General features: G+C 45.2%; 1 protein-coding gene and 1 pseudogene across 3 annotated transcripts in view; one reads left to right on the top strand and one right to left on the bottom strand.

Annotated features, from left to right (window-relative positions):
- znf276 (zinc finger protein 276) overlaps positions 1–26590 on the top strand; it is a 71580-nt gene that overhangs the window by 22878 nt on the left and 22112 nt on the right. For all 3 annotated transcript variants that reach the window (XM_088416548.1, XM_088416546.1, XM_088416549.1), the window contains 3 exons: positions 5283–5364; positions 24324–24434; positions 26088–26163. In XM_088416548.1, coding sequence (XP_088272674.1) covers positions 5283–5364; positions 24324–24434; positions 26088–26163 — 269 coding nt within the window. The remainder of the gene's footprint in view (positions 1–5282; positions 5365–24323; positions 24435–26087; positions 26164–26590) is intronic.
- On the bottom strand, positions 14215–15068 carry LOC148421807 (uncharacterized; annotated as a pseudogene).

The following is a 26590-nucleotide window of genomic DNA, read 5'->3' as shown; positions in this document are numbered from 1 at the left end:
AAGGGGTTAAACGATAGCTTCCATGCATCAGTCCTCGCTAGGATTGCCTGTGGGAGTGCTGGGATTTTCGAAGCCCAGCTTTTTCACATCCAAACATGGACTCAGCGGCACTTCAGCGAGTAATCTTGCTAACATTGCTGTATAAACAGGCAAACGTTGTTGACAGTGGCAGCGGCAGTCGCTCATTAAATGTCTGAAAACTAAGACAGTCCCAAAATTTCTGAAAACTATGATGAAAAACAGTAACCCTGGGCGACTGTTAAACACTTCTTCACCACCACAGACCGCATTACAGTAGACACTGCACCGACTCATCTGTAGACCTCCTACTCCATCCAGCCCACTCATCCATTCATCCATTTTCTTCTGCTTATCTGGGGTCGGGTTGCGGGGCAGCAACCTCAGCAGGGAAGCCCAGACTTCCCTCTCCCCGGCCATTTCATCCAGCTCCGCCAAGAGGATCCCAAGGTGTTCCCAAGCCAGCCAAGAGACAGAATTCCTCCAGCGTGTCCTGGATCGTGCCCGGGGCCTCCTTACAGCGGGACATGCTCAGAACACGTCACCAGGGAAGCTTCCGAGAGGCATCCTAACCAGATGCCCGAACCACCTCAACTGGCTCCTCTCAACGCGTAGGAGCAGCGGCTCGACCCTGAGTTCCTCCTGGATGACCAAGTTCCGCACCTTATCTCTAAGGGAGAGCCCTTACACCCTGTGGAGGAAACTCATTTTGGCCAGTTTTATCCGGGATCACGCTCTTTTGGTCACGACCCACTGTTCGTGACCATAGATGAGGGCAGGAAAGTAGATCGACTGGTAAATAGAGAGCTTTGCCCTTCGGCTCAGCTCTCTCTTCACCACGACAGACCAGTACAGAGTCCGCATTACCGCAGACGGTCAGAAGAAGCCAACAGCACCACATCGTCTGCAAATAGCAGAGATGCAATGCTGAGATTCCCAAACCGGACACCCTCAATGCTTCGACTGCGCCTAGAAATTTTCTCCATAAAAGTAATGAACAGAATCGGTGATTAAGAGCAGCCATGGCAGAGTCCAACCCCCACTGAAAACTGATTCGACTTACCACCGACAATGCGGACCAAACATCGGTGGTGCAGGGACTGAACAGCCCGTATCAGGGCATTTGGTACCCCGTACTCCCGAAGCACCCCCCACAGAACTCCCCGTGTGACACGGTCGAAAGCCTTCCCCAAGTCCACAAGACACATGTAGACGAGATGGGACTAGATGGAACCCTAACCCATGCACCCTCGAGGATCCTGTCAAGGGTGTAGAGCTGGTCCACTGTTCCACGGCCGGGAAAAAAAACACATTGCTCCTCCTGAATCCAAGGTTCGACTCCCAGACGGACCCTCCTCACCAGCACCCCTGAATAGATTTTACCGGGAAGGCTGAGGAGTGCGATCCCGTTGTAGTTGGAACACACCCTCTGATCCCCCTTCTTAAAAAGGGGTACCACCACCCCAGTCTGTTAATTCAGGGGCGCTGTCCCCGATGTCCACTCGACGTTGCAGAGGTGTGTCAGCCAGGCCAGCCCTACAACATCCAGAGCCTTTAGAAACTCTGGGTGGATCTCATGTGACTTCAGCCCCACAGATGGGAGATTGCACCTTGGAGCCTCCAGACTCTGCTTCCTCCGGGCAAGACGATTTGGTGGAATTGAGGAGGTCTTTGAAGTGTTCTGCCCACCGGGTCAAAACGTCCCAAGTCAAGGTCAGCAGCGCCCCATCCCCACTATACACAGTGTTGATGGTGCACTGCTTTATCCTCCTGAGACGCCAGTTTGTGGACCAGAATTTCCTCGAAGACGTCCGGAAGTCGTTTTGCATAGTCTCACCGAACTCCCCCCACACCGTTGAAGCCGCACACCGCTTGGCCAGTCGGTACCTATCAACTGCCTCTGGAGTCCCACAGGGTAAAAATACCTGATAGGATTCATTCAGCTTGACGACAACCCTTACGTGGTTTGGGGATTGCCGCTAACAATGCACTTGCCACGGACGTGAAACTACTGCAGTACACATATTTATTCAAATATTAAATAATGAAACCTTCCGGTAACTGAACGTTTCCCCCTTTCAATCCTTTGAAGTCTCGTGGCAGCTACGGTCATGTTACCGGTGCCCGGAAGTCAAAGTTAAATCTGTACATGATCAATCATAATGACAATGAGAGTTTACACTTGAACTATCATTTTACTATAAAATAAATCTAGGTAAGAGATATCAAATGGTCCGGTGAAGGTCTTTGACCCATCAGCGCCAGAATCAGGTGAATTTCTCACCTGATTCCTGATATATTCCTTGCTCGCTGTCAAATGAGACCCATTTTGGAAAATCTGATGTGCAAAAAATAGAATAAATTGAGTTTTGAAATGACCAAAAATGGCATTTTGACTGCTGAGTCCATCCTACTACTTCGAGTGCGAGTGACTGGTTCGTTTGTGTTTTTTTTTTCTTGCAAAAATACTTTAAGAATGTTGTGGGTGTTGTTACAGGCTGTTGTAATGTTTGCTTGGTTCGAAATAGACATACAGTCGGCCCCCGGCTTACGAGCACCCTGATTTACGAACAATTCGCCTTACGAGCGTGGATCAGGGAGATTTTTGTCCTCCGCTTACGAACAAACCTCTCGCCTTACGAGCAATTCGACATGCCGGCCAATGAGTATGTAGAAATGTTCTCGTTTAACTGTGTCAATAAAATCAACAGTAGCAACATTATCAATCATCAGTAGATACTTGTGGCAGTTACGTGAACGCTATTGCTCTTAGAACGTCACACTGACTGTCTCACTCACGGTGTCTAAATATATTACCATTTAAGTGTAGTGTTTGTACAGCTAAAGGGAAAAACAGCTGACATGAAATTAAATGTGCCGATTGCAGGACAAAGAATTGTCATTGGTTTAAATGTGTGTTTTTTTTTTAAATTAATTGTCAATACATTCCAACCGTTTAAAAAAAAAGTGCGAATAATTATCAGTCAGTCACGGAGATGCGAATATGCTATTGGTCGATTAAGGTCACCCGGTCTCACTCACGGAGATGCTATTGGCCGGCGTCACACGTCAATCACAGAAATGCCGATATGCTATTGGCCGAACGCCTTTATCTAGCTTGATGGGACAGGATGGAAGGAAGGAGAGATAATTAGTGAAAAACGGAATGTTGTGAAGACTTTGCAAACTTTATCTGTTAGACATAGCTTCTAAAATTACTAGCAGCGGTAAAGAAAGAAATAAGAGGATGATGTTTTAGTATCTGCGTGATTTGCACCCTGACTGAAAGAGTTACTGTAACACTGTAAGACCAATAGCATATCTATCGCCGTGTTATCTTTGAGCGTTGGACTCTGCACCCCTCTGCTTACACACAGCTCAAGTCTCGTCGTTTCAAAGGTAAAAGCTATTTATCCATTGCAATTATTATATAATGCAAGTGTACAGCAGATGATGTCACTCAATTTTAATATATATATACAGTGTGTCGTTTTTACCTAAGGCTTCGGCGCGCGTTGCACGCATTCACGAATTAACATGGGTTTGGATTGCCCGCTATACGAGCAATTCGAGAAACGAGCGTACCCGCTGAACGGATTAAGTTCGTAACCCGGGGGCCCACTGTAATTTTTTTTTCATTGGTTTTCACTCATCAAGTAAGTTACTGTGTTGCCTTGTGTGCCCTGTTTGCTATGTTTTTCCATTTCTTGTTTTAATTATTTACTTTATATATTATAGTTTATTATTAGCAAGCTTTGAAGCCCTGTTGTTATATTGTTTGTTTAAAAAAAGTGCACTAAATAGGCATGTTTGACCAAACATGATAATCGTGATTAATTATCATGATTTCAATATCATCCAAAAATATCGTGATTATTATTTTGGACATAATCGCACAGCCCTTCTTAATGCTTTGGCTGCACCTGGAAATTCTGTCCATAAAGGTAAAGGAGCAGAATGAATGATAAAAGGCAACCTTGGCGGAGTCCAACCCTCCCTGCATATAATTCCAAATTGTTTTTAGTAATGTGGACCAAACTCAGACATCGGTGGTACAGGGACCAAACAGCCCATATCAGAGGGTTTGGTACCCCTTATTCCACAAGCACTGCACACAGCACTACCCGAAGGACACAATTGAATGCCTTCTCCAAGTAAGCTGGTTGGGCAAACTCCTGCATCCTCGAGGATTCTGCCAAGGGTGTATTGCTAGTCCTCTGTTCCATGGCCGAGACAAAAATCACTCTACTCCTCTTGAATCTACTAAGGACGATGAGAGATGTGATCCCTCTTTGGTTGAAACACACCCTCGAGTCCTACTCAAAAGGGGGACCTCCAGCCCAGTTTGCTAATCCAGAGGCACTGTCCCTGGTGTCCAAGCGATGTTGTAGAGGCCTGTCTAAAGGCGCTGCCCCACAACATCCAGAGCCTTTGGGAACCCCAGGCAGATTCCACCTTGGTGACTTCAACCAGATCAGCTCAGACCCTGATCAGAGAGCCCATCTCAGAGTTTAAAAAGAAACTCAAAGAAAGACAAAACCTTTCATGCTATTCCCCACCCTCCTCTTCGACTATAATAAAATTAACCATAAATAATGTATGAGTAAACCTAAAACTTTATTTTTAACTAACAAAATACCAATACTAAAGTTCATCAAACTTTCATTAAAAAAAATGCCAATCCTTATTTAATATGAATTGCACTTCACATGCCAAAAACAAAGCCCCCCCCCCCCCCCCCCCCCCCACACACACACACACACACACACACACACACACACACACACAGGGGGTCCGCCCCACTATTTGTAAAGGACTGGCTTATATAGACATAATCGGACTTTGCCAAAATACATCCATTCCAACCAACTATTGAGTCCGAACCTCAACATTTTTCTTCTCTAACCATCTTCTCTAACCCTCTTTTTTTTTTTGTATCTTCTTTGGCCCATCTTGTCTTCCTCACTAGAATGCCCAACATTTGGCTTTTCTACTTATGAAGACCACCGGAGAGCCAATCAGCAGGAAGGATTTTCGCTCTAAATCAGCTGTAAACGGGTAAAAATAAAATTGTTTTGCAACTTCATCTCAACACGGTATGCCTGATTTAATTAACAAAATTAGCTGTTCTCAGGCGATTTAGGATGTGTGCTCAAATTCTTCCTGCCGATTGGCTCTCTGGTGGCATTTATAGGTAGCAAAACCAAGTGGCCCTTGTTTGGGCTTTCTAATGTTAAGTGCATTGATTGTGACTTTGTCCCTAGAATTTGAGGGGCCAGAGATGGCGGTTTTTCCTGCTAATAAGCAGCAAGCGGACAAGGAGGCCGACAGTGATCTATCGGACAGGTGCGTTGCAGTTTCCCTCATTTGTATCATTATTTATTTAGAAAAAAAAGCACAATTGGACCGACCAATTTATGTGTACAGCATTTAAATTGTAACAACAAACTTTGAGTTTCCTTTTACAATATTTTTTCTGTGGCCTACCATGTGGCCTACTATGTCCTACTATATTAGGATTCTCGTGCAGTGACAAGATGGATGTTACTTTGCAATTAAGTAAAATATCTGTGTAATTTAATCCCCATCATTTTTCTTGACTCCTTATGATGAGTGCAATCTTAATATTAAAATTTCCTTTGCCTGAATGTGGGTCATCGGGGCCTCCCTCTGTAGCCAGGCTTTGAGGTGGGCCTTTTTGGTAAGCACCTGGTGATTAAGCCTACACCCATGGGGCCCATCTGGGCTCAGCCCTAAAGGACAGCCAGGGTACCCCTTCCCATGGGCTCACTACCAGTGGGAGGGGCCAAAATGGGTGGGTACTGTTTGAGCATGGCAGTGGCCAAACACGGGCACCTAGGCAGTCCGATCCGAGGCTAGTGAAGCTAGTTCTAAGTACATGGAATGACACTGCTTCGGCTGGAAAGGAGGCTGAGCTGGTGTGTGAGGCAGATGGTTTCTGTCTAGATAAAGTCGGTGTTCCTCCACTCCGAGCTTGGGCTTTGGTACAAGTACTCTTGAGGCTTTTTCTATGGGGCTTCCCATGGTGAGAGCCACAGAGCAGGTTTGGACTTACCTATTGCCCCTCGGCTCACTTCATGTACTTTGGGGTTTACCCCGGTGGTGAGAGGTTAGCCTTATTGGATGGGCCCTGACAATGCCTATGCATGAATCAACAATTCAGAGTGCCCAGACTCTTTGGAGGCTGTGTTGCATATTGCCCCCTCTAGGACTCCCTCGTTCTGCAGACTTCATTGCTCACCTGGGCAATGATAGTGAGACCTGGAGGGGCATGACTGGGAGGAATGGCTACCCTATCTGAACCCAAGCTATGTTCTTTTTTTATTATTGTTATTCTTTGGATGTTGGTTGTCCGCAACAATCAGGAGAGAGCCTCTGCTCAGGAGACTATGGAGGTGGTCTTCCTTTTTAATGATGGGCACTGGAGAGTGTGTTCCGACCATAGAGGGATCACAGTTCTCAGCTTCTCTGGTAAGGTCTATTCAGGGGTTGGGGAGCGGGGTTAGTCAGAAAGTGGAACCTCTGAATCAGGTGGAGTAACTTGGTATTTGACTCAGCTCTACACCCCTCGGCAAGATCCTCGAGGGTGCATGGGAGTTCCCCCAACCAATTACATGTGTTTTGTGCAGTAGTAAACGGTGTTTGACTGTGAACCTTCGGGAGTTATGTGGAGAGTGCTTTAGGGTATGGGTTACTGAACCCCCTGATATGGGCTGGTCGGTCCTGTACCACGGATGTCAAGAGTTTGGTCGTCATTGAACAATGATGCATTTTTACTGGGCAGTCAATGAATAGGTTAACTCAGTAGCAAAAACTGACCAAAAAAAAACATCTTTTGTCACGGATAAGCCGCACTGCACTAAGCCGCAGGTCATAACACCAAATATTTATCCAAAAAGATGGTGTATGAAAGTTTAAAAAAAAATGTATACATATTTTTTTAAATCGTCTACTGTCAGAGAAATCTCAGAAAAGAAGACTAGGACAAGCCTAGCTGCTTAAACAGCAAAAAGAGTAACTCAGACCAGCCAAGATTGACTTTTCTATGCCGGGCATAGGGAAAAAAGCTTGGGCAAATGTAACTCGTGGGTCTTCCAACGCTAGTTTTTCACTGCCCAGCCGTCCCCCCCTGGCTTTTATTGAGTAGAAGCATAGCAGATTACAAGACACAACAAAAGAGCCAGCCGGGCGCCACCGGCAGCTGGGCCAAGGTCCCGGCTCACATTTTCGTGCGTCAACAGTTCTATCTAAGGACAGGGTCAAGATGAACTAGGATTGCATAAATGGGTAACAATGAACTAAGCACATAATGATAACAACCTAATATATGATTCCCTTCACATCTACCAACTACAACGTCCTCTCTTTAACAGCATTCTGTTTCTCATTGTTTAATTGATTGATTCATTTATTGAACATTGCACACACTGCACATAAATAACATACAATCATAATATTATAAATACAGTGGGCCCCCGTGTTACGAACTTAATCCGTTCAGCGGCTACGCTCGTAACTTGAACTGCTCGTATGACGGACAATCCAAACCTATGTTAATTAGTGAATGCGTGCAACGCGTGCAAAAACCTTAGGTAAAAACATCACGACTTTATACACATATTAAAAATGAGTAACATAATCTACTGTACAGTTAAATAAAATAACATATACAAAGGAAAAATGACATTTACCTTTGGGGCGACGTGACTTGAGCTGGGTGGAGGCGGAGGGGAACAGAGACCAACCTGCAGAATTTATTGATTTATTTTCTTAAACGGGAACTTTTCTCAAACTAGAACTTATCACCGGCGATTTCCTTCTCTTTAATCCATAATAGAAGAAGCCTCTCAATTTTGTTGTCGAGCGAGGTCCGTCCCCCGGCAAGGAAAGTCTTGCCCTTAGAAGATTGCCGAGCGGTTATGTCCATACTCAGAGCAAGGTTAACTATGCGTGTGCCTCCTTCGTATTTTTTTATTATCTCCTGCTTCGTTTCTATTGTCATCATCCTCTTACTTCTTCCTTTACCGCCACTTGCAATTTTAGAAGCCATGTCTAACAGATAAAGTTTGCAAAGTCTTCACAACATTCCTTCCTTCCGTTTTTCACTCATTTTCTCTCCTTCCTTCCGTCCCGACCAGCTGTGCAATCAAGCTAGATAAAGGCGTTCGGCCAATAAAATATCGTAAGTCGAAATGTTCGTAAAAGAGGGTGTTCATAAACCGGGGGCCGACTGTACAGTCATATATATACTGTACAGTAAACTCATTTTTATCGTGGGCCACGTTGTAGTTATACGTTGTCGTTTCTGTCAGAGGGACAGAATGCTTTTTTTTTTAGATGCTTTTATAGACATCTAAAAATGGTCTATAAAAGCATCTTTAACAGTCATTGCTTAAATTTTAACGTACCCCCGAATTTCTCTAAAATCCTGAATTTAGGACTTAAAAGTGGAAAAAAGTGTCTAATAAACGCCGTTTTCGCTCGTTTACATCCCTACCTAGTATTGAAAAGAGAGGCCGATAAAAACTTTTCAAAAGATAGATTTGGAACAAAAGTTTTTTTAAGACAACCTGCAAAGTTTAGCTAGAAACTTGAAATCAAATCAGCATTTGTCGGGCCACATAAAATGATGTGGCGGGCCGGTTCTAGCCCCCAGGCTTTGAGTTTGACACGTGTGCTGTACAGTAGGCAAGTTTGTGTTCGATATACAGTATAGGCCCTATACTGTATATCGAACACAAACTTTTATACAAGATCTTTATGCCGTCCTCACTCCGAAGCGTCGTTTTTTTCGCCAGCTAGACGGCGGGATAACGATGTTTCTAACAAGCAGACTGTCTTTCCTTTTGCTCTACTTTATTTGAACAATGGCCATTGATTATTACCCTCTTTAGGTCGCCGTAAAACTAGAAAAATAACACATGTAATCAGCTAATGATACATAGCACCTCTCGAGCTAACAAACAAGTTGCACAACGAAAAAATTCTCTTATTTCCAATATCTCTAACAATAAACAAAACAGATGAACAGTGTCATAATTTTGAGAACTTCTGTACTTAAGAACAATTCTCGTCCAAGGTGAAGGAATCTAGAAAAAGCTTCTTGCCTTAAACTAGTTCCTAGCGTGTTCGTTTTTGTTGAAAGATCGCCCATACCACAACATAGTGAAACAATTGATTTAATCCAGACAGAGTGGGAAAGTACACGAGGCCTCGGGCCAGTCCTGCCACGGGTCGGAGCAGAAAATGGCAACCTTTCACCTTCAACATTCAGTTCTTATACCCTTTTGGGGCCTCTAGTCCCACTGTGGAATGCAAGTGTGTGTATGTGTGTGTGTGCGTGCACGTGCGTGCGTGCCTGTCGGTGTGTGCGTGTGTGTGCGTGCACGTGCGTGCCCGTGCGTGCCCGTGCGTGCGTGCTTGTCGGTGTGTGCGTGTGTGCGTGCGTCTGTTTGCGTGGGGATGGTGTCTTCAAAAGTCTTTGTTCTGCCGGCCATTCTTTGAAGCGGAAGGAAGTCTGAGCACCATAAAACCCTGACTGATATCCTCTCTTGAAGGCCACACCTAGCCTTTTGTTCCTGGTGTAATGTTGGTCGGGGGATGCCATCTGTTCCTTTTGGAGGTGCCGACTTGTCCCCACTTCCCCTGGGCCAGGACCGTATCTGCTTTATACTGACAATACATCGTCTCAATCTTTATTAGAATAACACAGTTCCATGTACACACTATTTTATTGATATATTGAATTTGAAAAATATGAATTTCCTTCAATCCCCCAATTGACCTCTAATTATTAGAGGTCACACACCAAAAGGATATATACACATGGCAAATGTGCCATAGCCAGGAGGACAGCCAGCTGCCTCCACATGAATTGGGTCAGGATCCAGCGACACAAGATGTAGTTGCCCAATCGGGTCCTTGTCCCCGAAAGCCACGTGCATGATCCTGGGAACAAACGACTGAAGCAAGAGACAAAACAAAAACCACCCTGCGATAGCTCACCCAAAACCATCAAAACTGTGGTTCCCAAAGTGACAACAAAGCCCTTCCATGCGCCCAAAACGATGACATGACAGAATGGAAGAGGTCGTTGTCCACCCTGGACATAGTTTTCAACTTAACAGACATTGGTTACACAAGAGGCTAAATTTGGTCATGCTGAAGATTGACCAATTGCATTCCATTGGGTGTGGTTTCAACCAATATACAGTACTTTCAAACCCTGCTGTTATCTAGCTGCACGCTTTGTTGGGACCTGCGGAGGATGCCGATTGCATCTAAATTGGTGGGGTCGTCCGCTGCACCCCAAACGTTACCTCCTACATCAAAGGCAGCAATCGCACGTCGGCTCCGGGGGAGCCAGGACCACCAGTGGCTTTAGGAAGGCTGTAAAACACTCATGTTGAAGCACCAAACTCAAAATGCATAGAAGCACTCAAAACGTTACATGAACATAATTCAATTGCAGGAATACTATTCCATAATATCCCTGGACAGCGTACCCCCTTTTGTTAAATTGTTAGACAAACAATTGAACACCCTCAAAAAATACATAAACAACCCCACAAAGCAGACTTCAGGAATAAAGATTGAATGGAAAAAGAAAATGAGAGAAGAACATATAAAAACAAAACAGCAAAAAATAAAAATAATCCACAAAAACTAATTCTCAAAGGGGCAGGACATGTCTTTGACACGTGGTACCACCTGTCCCCCAATGAGCCCAGCTGAACCTCGTAAGACAGTGGTGTCAAACAAAATTTTTATTTTGGGCCACATTGTATTGATAGTTTCTGTCAGAGGGCCGGAATGACTGTGAATTCAAATACATTTTAAGTGTGTTGATCACACCTTTACCAAGATTTGATATCAGAAGCCGGCAAAAACTGTTCCAAAGAGATTTGGAGAATAAGAAAATGTTTGTTTTTCTTCCCCCAAATTTTTTAAAAGTTAAAGACAGCTTGCAATTTTGGTATTTTAGTCAGAAACCTGAAGTCAAATAAGCATTTCAAGGGCCACAAAAAGTGAGGTGGCGGGCCGGATCTGGCCCCCGGGCCTTGACTTTGACACCTGTGTCGTAAGAGGTCCATGCACTAATTTTGAATGGACCCAACCAATGGAAGGTCCGGCGAATGTGCCCTCCTCTCACACTGGCAGATGCACAATGCAAAGAGAAGAGCCCAGTGACGACAGCTGCTCCCAGTAGGGTCTATACCCTTTAGGGATCCAGGTCTGGGCGGAGCAAACCCAAGGATGGACCCGGCATCAGACGGCCAGTCAGGAGTCCAAAAGGTGTGAACCCTTTCTGGTGATTTACAGATTGTCTGATGGAAAACAACGCCAACGACAGGGCTTGGAGCCAATTCAGCCCTGTCTGAGCGCACCTATATGTGAGGCGTTGTTTGAGTTGTATTCATGCGCTCCACATGGGCCTGTGATTGTGAATACCACATTGGCCCAAATTTATGTTTGGGGCCCATCATTTCCTCAACCGTAGCCAATGAGGTTGGAGTGAAATGTGAGCCACTGTTAGATCTAACGATCCGCGGGAACCTGTGAGCCGATTGATAAGAGCTTTGATCAAAGACAGCGCCTCCTATTCAGCACAGGGTTAGGTCTTTGGGGATCCTGAAAAAGTCTTGACAATAATTGATTGATTAATTGATCCTGAGAAAGTCTCGACAATAACTGAAAAATAATTAAAAAGGTACCTTTTGCCCTGGACTTAGACCAACATGTCAGTATAGTCCACTACATTATTGGGCACCGGCCGGTTCCTGTTTGATGTAATTTTGTTTTAGTCGTGGGGCCCACACTCTTAAGTCTAACATCCCATACACCCCATTTCATTCATACAATTCTTTTCACTCTGTCTAACATTCCATACACTCCATTCATTTATACGTCAATTCTTTTCACTCTGTCTAACATTCCATACACTCCATTCATTTATACAACAATTCTTTTCCTTCATGACAAATCATGTCTAATTCTTAAACTAAAACTTTTAGCGAGCAGATCAGGGTGCCACCAGTGACGGAGTCTAGACAATATGGACACATTACTTTTGTGGGTCACTCCATGGGTGTCGTCCAAGACACAACCATGCAGTCGCCAAGTGGCAGCACCACACGTCTTGGCCCTCTCGGCGGGCTGAACCAAAGCCTCATTTGTTCTCCATACGTAACCACTTCACGCTCAACTCACTTTTACCTCTTTAAACGCCAAGTCCCGACATCTCAGACTGGTCACTCATAGCTGCTTTAGCCTCTGCGTTGGTAGGTTAGGTTTTCCCCGTGCCACTGACTGCCACCTCTGCTGGTCTGTCCTTCATATTGTCCAACCAAGTCCATGTGAGCCACTAGATCCCTGGTAGCTGTAACAAACACTTGACTCTGCCAGGCAGAAAGGTCCATTTACAGGCAACCAACTACACAAGTCAAATCAGAAAAAATTGTCACCTTTTACCGTTCTGCCAATTCAAGGGCTACCCACACGGCCTTTAATTCCACCGCCGGAAGTCGCTGATCGTCGAAACGGTCTGGAGGTCTGAGGTCGGTTCCTCCGGGTCAGGGGCCTCCACACCTGCGGCGTTGACAAGCAGGTCCTAAAGTTTTCCTCCAGCAACAGCCGTTGGTGAAGGAGACCCTATCCCCTCGGAGAGGACACCACGAAAGTCTTGACGACCCGAGACTTAAAAGCCAGACATCTCAACGCAGTCATGTCAAAAATAGCACTTGTCGTCAGCTTCACTGTAACCTGTTCTGTGACACTTTGAACCCCAATTTACCAAGTCGAGTAATATATAAAGGAGTAGTTGTCAAACGGATTTAAGCCAACTCACCAATTAATAAGTTGTCAACATTTTGGATCAAAAAGCGCCCTCCGGTACCTCTTCCGTTTGTTGCACTTCGCGCAAAAACTTATTTCGAAAATCCCAGGGCTTAGCCTCCTGCCTTGGGAGACGCGTGTGTATTGTAATGTACAGCCGTTAAATCTAAAAGCAAAATATTGTCTTTACTCTTCTGCCAGTAGCAGTCAGAAAATGCATTAGCCAATTTAATCACAGCGAACCATTGCATTGTCGGGCTCAACCCGCTCAAACAGCGATGTTTGATCGCGGCACAAGAATGCAAGGAGTTTTCAGTCTTTTTGTTAATTTTCCGAAGGTCATATGCCATATGGTAATATACACAATCCGCTTTCAAAATTAGGAGAATGGGAGTGTTAAAGGAGAAGTCTGATAACTCAAGGACTTCGACCTCCCACATTAATCAAAGTGTTAATAATGCGACCTGCCGACTTAGGTTTGCATGTGCATTGGAGCACGCCAAAATGATGATGTGTCACTTTGAATGGTACCGGAAGAACGGGGTGGCAAAAACTTATGTCAGCGGGGCCTCCGGACCACAACGAGTCCGGCAACTTGTCCAAAAGCGAAGCGGCGTCCTTGTGGTCCGCGAGCTCCCTGCCGTGAAATCGAGAGCGTGTGACATGCTCCAGCAACCCGGGATCCACAGCGTCAACCTCGATACAAAAACATTCATTGCTCTGGGAATACATTACCAAGGAAATTTCACTTTGTGTTCAATCACTGGCCAATTGGAATTACCACACCATGGGTCCCAATTCACCTGCCTCCCAGCCTGCGCCTACAGCCAGTTATGTGTGGTGTGAATGACTCACCTATCATGAACAATTGAGATTGCTTATTTGTCAGTGATGTGTATGTCGCAATGCCTCGTCTCTCCACAACAATTTGGTGACTAGTCAAGTTCCACTCATCGCCTTTGATTGTTTGAAATGCTTCCTAATAATTAAATCATTGTTGCGGGCATACAACAGTGTGAGATGGAGAGGGTCGGCTGAGGCAGGAGGAGAACAAGTCGATTCAGGGTTTTCACCGCAGGAACGTCAAGTAGACACTCCCTCCGTCCTTTAGTTCATGTAGATGGCTGCTTGTGTCTTTGTTCATAGGTCTTGCCACATGCGATGAATAGGTGTTTGATTTTCAGTCAACACCAAGCGGTGGATGAGAGTTTGTCCAGCAAAAGAAGTCATTTTGTGGTGTGGAGACAGGTAGAGTTGTGGGAAGACCAACAAAACCCATCTTTGGCCCAGTCATCGTCATCTGCATACAGGTGGCTGATGACCGCCTGCTGGTTTGGCTTGCTCAGTTATTGCTGTCGCCAGGGTGCAGGGCCATGCTGCCCAAGTCCTTGCTTCGTGGAGGTTGTCTTCCTCTGTCTCCCCTCGGGGGAGGAGGGCCCTGGTGCTGGCTTTATTCTGGCCAAGGAAACGTGCACTGTCTCCACCAATGGTCCATACCGTCACACCTGAAGTAGCCTTTATTTGGAGCTTGGCGAGAGCCGCCTTGACCTCCGTTGGTGTTCCCCCTTCCACGACACGCCCCTCTGCCTCTCGCCGGCCGTCCCTCAACCATCCACATCCGTTGACCCGCCACCCCCTTTTTGGACTTTGTGTCCTTTGCTTTTTTCCGCGCTTGTGCTAATTGAAGTCTCAGAAGCCGTTCCTGCATTCCTTTCACTCCCTCATCTGATTTGTTTTGCCTGTGAACATATAATTTTATGTGGGGAGTCACATGTTGATTAAAATAACCGTCATTACCTTCCAGCAGATCAGGGTCTTCAGAAAGCTTCTCCCTGACCTCCATGGAAAGTGTGTCTAGATGCACATGTCTACAAATCACGCCAAGCGGCTTGTCGCAAGATGGATGTGAACTGGTCTTATCTGTCAACGCGGCCTGGCAGGCATTGAGGTGTGCAGCGGGATCCATGGTGGGTTTCAAGTCTGGAAGTTTTGCTGCGGCTGACGCGGAAGAAGGAAAGAGATCCTGGAGCACAGCAAACAGTCGCATGGTGAAAGGAGCAAACAACCAATTGGGTTCAACCATATTAAGGCTGGAACGCCTCAGGACTTCGTCAGATTGGTGAATTGAGGAAAAACATGCCTGGATTAATCTTACCATGTCACCGCAAGCCAAATTCATACCATCAGTGTGTCTCTTGAAAGCTTGGATCCAGGGCTTGGCGCCGCCCATTAATGCGGGGAGCCTCTTCTGCAAAAAATCTAAATTTTTCAACGTCATTTCTTGATAAACTAACCCACGAGGGGCTGGTTTAATGGGGTTATTTCTCATTCGTCGGGTATATCTATCAGATGGTCTAGTTTGACATTCAGATTGTGGTCTGATCTGACTCTTTTCATAATTAGGGGTCAACCAGTTGTTGTCATTTGTTGCTTGTCTTCTCCAGTCATCCTCTGTTGAGTGCGTGCGTCGCATGTATGTGGCAAGAGGTGGGGGGTCAGTTGGAGGGGGGAGTGTGAAATCAAACAATGGGTTCCCCCCCCCCTCCCCTGTCTCAATGTTTGTGTCTACACCCTCCTGCTGCTTCGTGTGATCTTTTGCCGTACTGGCTCTTAATTTGTCCTCTAAGGACAACCACTCTGGACCTTGGGATGCACATTGTCCACAGTTCGCCTGTCTAACTGCTCTGTCCCGTTGTATGTCTTTGGGTTGGGGGGGTCGTCTGGTCAATCACCACGATTTCCTGTCAATTTCCTCCGCCTATGTCCTCTACAACAAGTTTTAGTCTGTCAGTCCTTTCAGTATTTGCAGTCCCTACAAAAGTTTCTCCCCTGCCCAGTTTGTAAACTGAGGCTAGCAAAGCCAATCTTTACCCATTAGATGCAGTTTGGGATGGCTCAGTGTGCTCGGGGGGGTGCAGCGGTCCTGCCCTGTTTTGCAACCCCCAATGGTGGGTCAAAGTGACCCTCTTTTTCCTCCTGACCAGCAGCCACAGCAGTCATCATCAAACACATTTTATGCAAACTGCGACGCAAGTTATCATACTCCTTTATTTCTCTGGTTATATTTCTCCTCTTTATCCATCCACTTTCCTCTATCTTCTCCCTCAACTCTTTTTCCACTGCAATGACTTCCCTTTCTGCCATTTGAAAATCATTAGCCAAATGTGCAAATGTACATTTATCTCTATTAACCTTTTTATCCTCCTTCCATTTCACCCACACTTTTGTCCACTCTGCTTGTTTTACTTTTTTGCTTCTCCTTTTCCACACATGCTAACAACCGACTTTCTAGTTCCTTCCATAACTCATCCATTGTTTTATGCCATCTTCCACCATAACTTTCACAACCAAATTTACAACATTCTGCATCCCTTTCTTCCTCCGAATTCACTGGTGGCATACTCATCTCTCGAGATTGTCGTCAATGGAGCCTTTGTCACTAACCTCAACACTGATCCGTGTCCTCTAACGGTTACCATGGTTAAATTAATCGGGCCGTATCCTTCGTTACCACGGTTAAATTAAGCAGGCTGTGTCCTTTGTTACCACGGATAAACTAAACACCGATCCGTGCCCTCTACTTTTACCACGGTTGAATTAATCGGGCCGTGTCCTTTGTTACCACAGTTAAACTAAACACCGATCCGTGTCCTCTGTTACCACGGTTAAATTAAGTGGGCCGTGTCCTTTGTTACCATGGTTAAATTAATTGGGCCGTGTCCTTCGTTACCACGGTTAAATTAAGCGAGCCCTGTCCTTCGTTACCACGGTTAAATTTAGTGAGCCGTGTCCTTTGTTACCACGGTTAAATTAAGCGAGCCGTGTCCTTCGTTACCACGGTTAAATTAAGCGAGCCGTGTCCTTCGTTACCACGGTTAAATTAAGCGTCAAAAAATTTATTGTACTCACAGTAAAATCCCTCACTGTCACCAAATAAAACTACAGTACTTACAGAGACATCACCATATCTTCAATCTCCCAAAATTTAGAATACTCAATCTAGCAGAATTCGGATATACAACAGGTTTCTGCTTACCTTTCTTTTGGTGCACCAGGGAGACCAAAGTCCGGCAAAATCTCTGCCCACTCCTCTGTCCTTTCAACCTGATCTTCCAAGAATCACATCAGGGTCACCAACTGAAGGAATCTAGAAAAAGCTTCTTGCCTTAAACTAGTTCCTAGCGTGTTCGTTTTTGTTGAAAGATCGCCCATACCACAACATAGTGAAACAATTGATTTAATCCAGACAGAGTGGGAAAGTACACGAGGCCTCAGGCCAGTCCTGCCACAGGTCGGAGCAGAAAATGGGAACGTTTCACTTTCAACATTCAGTTCTTATACCCTTTTGGGGCATCTAGTCCCACTGTGGAATGCAAGTGTGTGTGTGTGTGTCTGTGTGTGTGTGTGTGTGTGTGTGTGCGTGCACGTGCGTGCGTGCCTGTCGGTGTGTGCGTGTGTGCGTGCGTGGGGGTCTGTTTGCGTGGGGATGGTGTCTTCAAAAGTCTTTGTTCTGCCGGCCATTCTTTGAAGTGGGAGGAAGTCTGAGCACCATAAAACCCTGACTGATATCTTCTCTTGAAGGCCACACCTAGCCTTTTGTTCCTGGTGTAATGTTGGTCGGGGGATGCCATCTGTTCATTTTGGAGGTGCCGACTTGTCCCCACTTCCCCTGGGCCAGGACCATATCTGCTTTATACTGACACTACATCGTCTCAACCTTTATTAGAATAACACAGTTCCATGTACACACTATTTTATTGACATATTGAATTTGAAAAATATGAATTTCCTTCAAAGGCTAAACAAAATAAGATCAGCAATCATCGAACATTAACGTGTCGTCTTTGCGTGCTGCCACATAGAACTGACGTCTACTGAGAAAAACAATATTTCAAAGTAACCAGAAGAGGGTGCTCTAAGTCTATGTCCAAATCTAGAACATCACAGGTGTTACTGCACTTCTGAAGGGCAGAAGAATTTTATTCAATTTAGACATTTTTATTAAACATTTTTAGTAATATATATTTTAAAACTCTTTTTGAGCACAGCCATTGATTCACATCTTTGCAGTTATATTTCATAGTTGTTCCATAAACTGACTCCTTGAGCAGATACACACATTTGCTTGACTGGTGGGAAAAAAACAGCGGATAAGCCGCACTGGACTATAAGCCATAGGGCTCAAATCATAGGGGAAAAAGTCACGGCTTATAGTCCAAAACACACATAGACACATAATATATATAAGTATGACATGGTACCCCCGAAGTTGTGCACCATTCGTGTTCCAGCATATTTATAATTGTATGTGCCAAGAGGTGAGTTTTACTCCCTTTTAATGTTCAAGTCAGGTGCTTGTTGGGTATTGTAGTGTGGGTGTATTCTTGTGTGATGTCTCGTGCTTGTGTACTAATTTTGAGCTGTGCATGTAAGTTAATATTTTGATATTCTTTATATGTATTGTTGTAGACCACATTTAATAAAAAACGTTGATTGGAACAATCTTTCCAAGCGCCAGTAGTTTAACCATCGTATCTTCTTCAAATGCCCTTATCTTGCTAGCCCCCTCATGGATACTAGGAAGCCTGGCTGTTAACCCCTCAAGGACAAGTGTTTGCCAAGGAATGTACTGTCCCTGTGTCCCTTTTAATAACACTTTACTGGGTACAGCGGCCGCTTTCTGTCAATAGCCTAAAGAAGCAGCATTGATTAATTTGTTCTATTTTTAAGTCTTAAACGGGAACGAATTTTCAAGATTTTAAAGAAATTTATGGGTTGTTTTAGAATTGAAGCAATGGTAGTTAGGGACGTTTTCAGCTGTTTTGCCATTTTAGACTATCGGCGTAGAGTGGCCGTTGTGCGCAGTAAAGTGTTAATATTGGTAATTGATTAGCTGCATCAGTATACCCATCTGGAGGGCATATCCCAGGTTTTTACTTGAGATCATATTGTCTGTCTCCTTTACTACCTGTTGTAAATGTAATGTTGTAAATGTTTCCTCCTAATAGTTCTTGCCCTTCCTCCAATCACATTCTCTCTAGATTGCTTTTCCAACATGAGTGTCTTTTCATATATTTAAGAGCACATTCTTTGTCAGCATAACAATCCAATACTTTTAACTTCTTCAGCTTTGCGCCCTTTCTCTCTGCCCAACAATATTGTGGTTGCTCCGACAATCTTTCAACCGGCGAGGCAAGAGATTGTTCATTGTCATGAAGTTCAACGCCCCCTGAAATATGGACACTTCCTGTGATAACGGAGTAAAGATATGATGAGGTCTTGATGACTTTTTCCTTGTACATTCTTTTTCTTTCCTTTTTTTAATCAAAAATTCACCTTCAGCTTCAGTTTTAAACATTTCACCATTCTTTTTTATATTTCTCAAAACGACAGTTACATATGTAACAGCGGTTCTATGAGCCCTCGATGACTGCCAGAGGCGGTGCTAAGCACGTTATAAGCCTTCGCGCAAGACGAGATTGCATACTGTCAAAAACGTCATGTATATGTCACTGAGGACATGTATAAGGCAACGTCACTAAAGGCAGCGTCACTCGGTAGTCTGTCCCTCAGAACCTACTCGCGCGAACAACGCAGAGACAAGGGATTCGAGTGACAAGCAACCCTGGCGGTCATCCAGGCCTCATAGAACCGCTGTTACATACGTAACTTGTTCAATTTCGCTCCTCCAGACCGCCAAAGTGGTGCTAGAAGCATGGAATGACGAATAATAGCATGGTCATGAGGAGACCATGGCACTCACCTCAACCTCACATAGACACCCCCGAGGAGCGACCTCACATAGACACCCCTGAGGGGCCTAGGACCACAGACAGCGGATGGGGGGCAGCAACATCCACACAGTAGAACCTGGCAAAAGTGCCAGGTGACGACCAGGAAGCAGCAGCACAAACATCCTCCAAGGGAACCTCTTTCAGTACAGCCCAAGAAGTAGCGACACTCCTAGTAGAATGGGCACAGACTCCCGAACGTAATGGATGTTCCAAATCCTCGTAAGCATGTGTTATCACGTTAACGATCCAGTGAGACAAACGTTGTTTGGAAAGCGGGGAGCCCTTGGAAGGTCCCCCATATGAAACTAAAAGTTGAGACGACTTACGAAACGACGCCGGAGCATCCACATAAAAACGCAGTGCTCGCACAGGGCACAAGAGGTCGGCAGAGGTCCCAGCGTCCTCAGGCAGGGGCACAAAACAAGCATGTGCAAAATTTTGTTGACATAGGAAGAGGCTCGCACCTTCGGAACGAAAGTGGCATTCGGCCACAGAGTGACCACACCTCCATCAGGGTGCCACTTAATGCATGAAGGGCTGACACAGGGCATGCAATTCCCCGAGACAACGGCGGACAAAAAAAGCATTCTTCAGAGAAACCCACTTGAGAGGCCCCTCACACAGGGGTTCAAAAGGAGGCAGGCACAAGGAGTTAAGCACCACGTGCAGGTTCCAGGCAGGGGTGCGTGGTGCACTGTTGGGTCAGAGACGCTGGGCCCCTTTCATGAACGAATAAACAAGCGGGTGGCACCCTAACGAGTCGCCATCAACTGCCGCGTGGCGAGCCGCAATGGCAGCAACATAAACCTTCAACGTGGATGGTGAGCGACCCTTATCCAGGAGAGACTACAGACATTCCAAGACAGCAGGTACAGGACAAGCCACTGGGTCCGTGGCAAGCATCGTGTACCACAACACAAACAACTTCCAGCTGTTGTTGTACACTAACTGCGTGGAAGAAGCACTGCTGTTGACAATAGTGTGCTTGACTGAATCAGAGCAGCAGTTCAGCAATGGGTCGGGCCCCTTAGAGGCCAAACACACAGGCGAAGCCAATGATGGTGCGGATGCCACTCTTGCTGGGAGAACAGATCCGACCGGGCTGAAAGATGCTATGGGATTGCAAATCACAGGCTGTGGAGCAGAGGGAACCACGTCCGTGCCGCCCCAAATTGTGGCTCTCCTGAAGGACCCTCCGAAGCACCATCCAGATCAGGGGAAGGGCACCGGGGGGGGGGGGGGGGTGCATATAGGAGTTAAAAGGATGCATCAAGGCATCCTTCCCCAGTGGACTGCTGACCTTCATCAGGAAGAACCAAAGGCGAAAGCGAGTAGACTCTTGCGTGGCAAAGAGGTCGACCACCTGACCGAAAGGAGCCCATATAGCGAGCACAGTCTCTGGGTGAAGACGCCACTTCTCTGGCGCTGGAACCCCGCGAGACAACCTCTTCAGGTAACGATTGAGTCCTTTCAAGTCCAAAATTGGGCAAAAACCTCCTGTCCTCTTTAGGACAAGGAAGTAAGGGGAAAAAAACCCTTAGTGAGGCTTGGAAGGAAAACAAGCTCGATTGCCCCTTTGGCCAGGAGAGTAGTAAGCTCCTGATCAAGGGCTCTCCCGAACCCTACATTGTAATGGGGGCCGGCGTTGGAACTGCAGTCTGTACCCCAGGGACAGGGTGGAAAGCACCCAGGGGTCTGACCCCAAAGCAACCCATAGCCTGAGCTGCTGAGGGGAAAAACACCTGACGGCCGGCCCAACACCTCAGTCCTGTGACCTCCGCGAGCCGGAGGGGCAAGCGTCCAGGGTCAGGCACCCAAAGACCAGAGCGAAATCCACCCGTGGGGCGAATGCCACTTACAGCAGGCATGCGCGCCCAAGAGCGAGTGTCCACAGCAGCATACATTTTAGGGAGGTGCAAGGAACTGGCAACCCCATACACGGCACGGAACATGTTAATGAGGCACAGAGGCGGGAAACCAAGGAGGACCAGAAATGGCCGAAGCTCGGTCACGGTTGGAGAGCTGCACCCCGACCTCACAGACCTTGAGCGACCGTTCCAGTGTCTCCACAGCACCAGAACCGAAAAACGTCCCAGGGACTACAGGGAAGTCCTGCAGATTACGCTTGGAGGACTCAGTCAAGGACGCCTGAGACAACCACAGAAGGCAGTGCAAACACACCAAGTAGCACATCGCCCGCCCATGGTCCCTTGTTATAAGGGTAAAAGCATGTAGACATGCCTCATCAAATGATAAAACCGACTCGGTGTCTCCTTTCTGCGCCACAGCCATGGCAGCGAACAACAGGTGCGAGACAGAGTTGCCAATGCGAGCCGAGCGGGTGCAAGCATTATAGGCCCTTGTAATGAGGTCCTCCACCATGCAATATTGTACTTCAGGACAATACCGCGTTCACCGAGTGAGTTGTCTGGTGACAAGAGCAAGGAAGCGACATTATACTCCACAACAGGCTTGCAGTCTAACTCATTCTTAGCAGCATCCTGAATGCTGCCAATGTACATCCCTCAGAAGTAAGGTGGACAAAAGCACCCGTATCGACCCAACAGGACTGCAAGAGAGTTAAAAGAATGCCCACACTGTGGGACAATGAAGGTGGCTGAAGGGCGGCCACGCCGGAAAAAGGGATTCCCCGGGGAGACTGGGGACAAGAAATGTCCACCTGAAGCTCCCGCAAAGCAGCACGCAAAAGGAACATAAGTGAATCTACATCACCCACTGTGGTGAGCGACGAGCCCCTCTCAGAATTAGGGGAATCAACAGTGGAGTCCCTTGAATCAAACTCACTCACGGAAGAATTACTCTGAAGCAGACAGAGAAATTGTATCAACATCGTTGTAAAGGTGCAACAGTGCCTTGAAAAGATGACGGCTCACCGGAAGCCAAGGCACTCAGCTAGAGGAGCTCCTGCCACAGTGCAGAAATCCCTTCCAATTGGGACTGCAAAAAGGCAACCTCATCCTCTAACCCAGAGACCCACTGCTGGCCGGAAGTGTAACCTGGCTTAGAGGAAGAAGTAGGCAGATTTAGAGTGGCGTTTCACACCTTGTCTGCAAACTGGCGGCAAGGAGACTGCAACTCAACAAGAGGGGCCCCGGACATAGCCTTGTGGCATCCACGTCCACACGCAACTGCGGCAAAGAAACGGTGTCAATGTGTGCCGAGTCAGTCAACGAAAACACAGGCCACCCCATGGGTCTGTCAGCAAAACGCGACATCCACAACTGGAGCATAGCACAGAGCCCTCCATACGATGAGAAAAGTGCAACAAAAGCTGTCAAGGCAAGATCTGGTGCATGAGGCAAGAGCTGGTGCGGGAGGCAAGAGCTGATGCGGGACGCAACCGCTGCGAGCCAGAGACAGGCAAGAGACACGGAGTCGAGAGCGGAGGTGAGGCACCGCCGATCGGCGAGAGGAACACGCCGCAAAAACCTCAACGGGTGCGTAACGCAGCCGGTACAGCGGAAGATGAACAATATCAACCAACCAAGGTCGTGTGCGAAGCGAAACTCCTACTGACACAGTCAACGTGGTATGCATTCTTGTCTTGTGCTTGCGCGAAGGCTTATTCCGTGCTTTTAGCACCGCCTCTGGCTTTCTGGAGGGGCGAAATAGAAAAATTCACCTTCATTTTTGTATGTATGATTTCTAATTCCCTTAATCTCTTTTTATTGCCTTTTTTTAATCTTGTCTTTGGATATTTAGTTCTTAATCTGGACTTTCATTTTCTCATACAAACTCACATCAAATGTCCTTCAAGCCAGCTAGGGCTTAACCTATTTATCCGATGTCCTTTACATTCTTTCTGACAATTCCTAATGTCGTATAATAACAGCATAAGTTTACAGTTTGAGAGAGGGCTGTTGTCTGTTAAGTTAAAGTAATTTTGGCTTCCTTGGCATATTTTTTCCACGGTGCAAATAGAATTGTTCATGTTTGCGCGTAAAATATTAGAATAGAAAATGTCAAGAGTCAAGAAAAATGTAAAAAATGTCAACATTTTTATATTGGTTTGTGGGATTTACCATAATCTAAAACTCATTTACCCCTAGTTGCCAAAATGCTCCCATACATGCGACTCACATCAGGGTTTCTCATCTCCTCCACTCTACGTAATTATATTGTATGCTTTTGTGAAAGTGCAATGTGTCTTGAATGTGCAGTCGTTACGAGAACATGCATTTGCAGTTGAATTGGTCGCAGTGTTAAGCCCTTATAGGCAATTGACAGATGCATTTTGAATTTAACAAGCCGCTCCAGTCTCAAAAATCAATGGAATATTCCTGCCTTTCAGATTTTATCTCCAAAAGGTCTTTAGCGGGCCTAGCTGTCAATACATGTAGCTCAATCTGGTTAAGGATTCTCTGTGCACTCTTCATTCTATTGGTTGGTAGAAACAACTTAAAAACATTCTCTAAATCCACTTGGAAGAAAGCCATGGGTTCCTTGGACAAGCTACTGGGCATGGGCACAACATTAAGATGCACAGTGGAACCTCACTTTAATGAGTTAAAAGAGAAGTTCCCATTAAAGCAGTCTTAAATTTCTCAGAAAATACTTGTAAGATACTAAGATGCTTGTTCCTGCAAATCAACTGGAAGTAGAATGCCAAAAAGTAAATGAAATTCTTCCTTGCAGAGCAACTAGACCTAACAAGCGACTACACATTCCAAATATCTCACAAGATCGTGACGTAAAAAAGAAACCTGGACCTAAACCTGGCTGGAAGAACAAGTTCAAACCTAAAGGGTAAATACATTCCATGTCTCAATATCCTTAACACAAAAACATTCACATGCGCACACACACACACACACACACACACACACACACACACACACACACATATATATATATATATATATATATATATATATATATATATATATATATATATATATACAGTGGGCCCACCTGTTACGAACTTAATCCGTTCAGCGGCTATGCTCGTAACTCAATGCTCGTAACTCGAATTGCTCTTATGACGGGCAATCCAAACCTATGTTAATTAGTGAATGCATGCAACGCGTGCAAAAACCTTAGGTAAAAACAAAACGACTTTATACACATTTTAAAAATTAGTAACAATCGACTGTACAGTTAGATATAATAACATAAATATACAAAGGAAAAATGACATTTACCTTTGGGGCGACGTGACGAGCTGGTGGTGGGTGGAGGCGGAGGGGAGCAGACGAACTCGCAGAATTTTTTTTTTTTTAAACGAGAACTTTTCTTAAACGAGAGCATATCACCAGTGATTTCCTTCTCTTGAATCCATAATAGAAGAAGCCTTTCCATTTTGTTGTTGACTGAGGTCCATCCCCTGGCAAGGAAAGTCTTGCCCTTAGAAGATTGCCGAGCGGTTGTGGCCATACTCACTAGCAAGGTTAACTATGCGTGCGCCTCCTTCGTATTTTTTTATTATCTCCTGCTTCGTTTCTATTGTCATCATCCTCTTACTTCTTCCTTTACTGCCACTTGCAATTTTAGAAGCCATGTTTAACAGATAAACTTTGCAAAGTCTTCGCAACACACCGACCAGCTTTGCATCAAGCTAGACGAATGTGTTCGGCCAATAGCATATCGGCATTTCTGTGATTGACGTGACGCCGGCCAATAGCATATCTGCATCTCCGTGAGTGAGACCGGGACTGTGACCTTAATCGACCAATAGCATATCGGCATCTCCGTGACTGACACCGTGACTGAGACATTATAAGACCAATAGCATATCGGCGTTTCTTTGTCATGCGTGAATAGTTAATTTTGTTGACGCATCAAAGCGAAAATAATAGTAAGGACACAATGACCGGCATGTTGGATTGTTCGTAAGATGAAAGGTTTGTGCGTAAGAGGTGGACAACACGTTTGTAAGATGAAAAATACGTAAACCAGGGGCCCACTGTGTGTGTGTGTGTGTGTGTGTGTGTGTGTGTGTGTGTGTGTGTGTGTGTGTGTGTGTATGTATATATATAGATATATATAGATATAGATATAGATATATATATATATATATATATATATATATATATATATATGTACAGATATATGTACATATATATATGTACATATATATATGTATATATATGTATATATTTATGTATATATATATATATATATATATATATATATATATATATATATATATATATATATATATATATATATAGATAGATAGATTGAATTAAGGGTTAAATGCTATATGACAAAAACATTTTCCAATGCTAAGAAATGGAATATGATCTACAAAAAAGTTACATAGAAATAGAGCCACTTTACATCAACTTTTAAAAATCAGTAATACAATTTTTGTGAAGCTCTGGTGTATAATGTAAACAATAGTTAGCTTTGATACAATTTTATCGGTGCAACCTCAACGTTTTTGTTTTCTATTTGTAGGGAGGAGCTGCCGAACATCTACAAGTGTCTCTATCAAGGCTGCACCGCTGTCTATAAAGCTCCTGATGGTTTAAAGGTCAGATACCTGACTAGTTCTGGCTCTGTCACTGAACTCTAGTTCTGCACTCATGCGCAAAATGATAAAGTGAACACATCGTTATCACCATTTAATCAGAAGTCAGTCACACTTTTCACTTAGAAAGAAACAATTATTTTGAATCAATCGCTGCTCCATGATGCAGTGGAGATCAGTGTTGGGCCGTCAGGTCCAGTAAGGCCTTCTCTGCTGGCCTAACATAACCTGACATCATTATAATAACTATACGATACGATATACTTAATGGGGGGGAAATTTGTCTTGGACTCAGTAGCTGCAGCAAACATGAGAAAACAAACACAAGACAGCAAGCAATATTTGCAGATAATAATTTGCACCTCTGTATTGCCCATGTCCCATGGACACATAAATATTGTACAAGCAAGATACCCTGACACATAATAAA

This window comes from Hippichthys cyanospilos, chromosome 6 (assembly GCF_059441005.1).
Source record: "Hippichthys cyanospilos isolate Australia breed blue-spotted pipefish chromosome 6, RoL_Hcya_1.0, whole genome shotgun sequence".
Lineage (NCBI taxonomy): Eukaryota > Metazoa > Chordata > Actinopteri > Syngnathiformes > Syngnathidae > Hippichthys > Hippichthys cyanospilos.
Note: the sequence above shows the minus strand (reverse complement) of the source record. Positions and strands in the feature narration are given on the sequence as shown.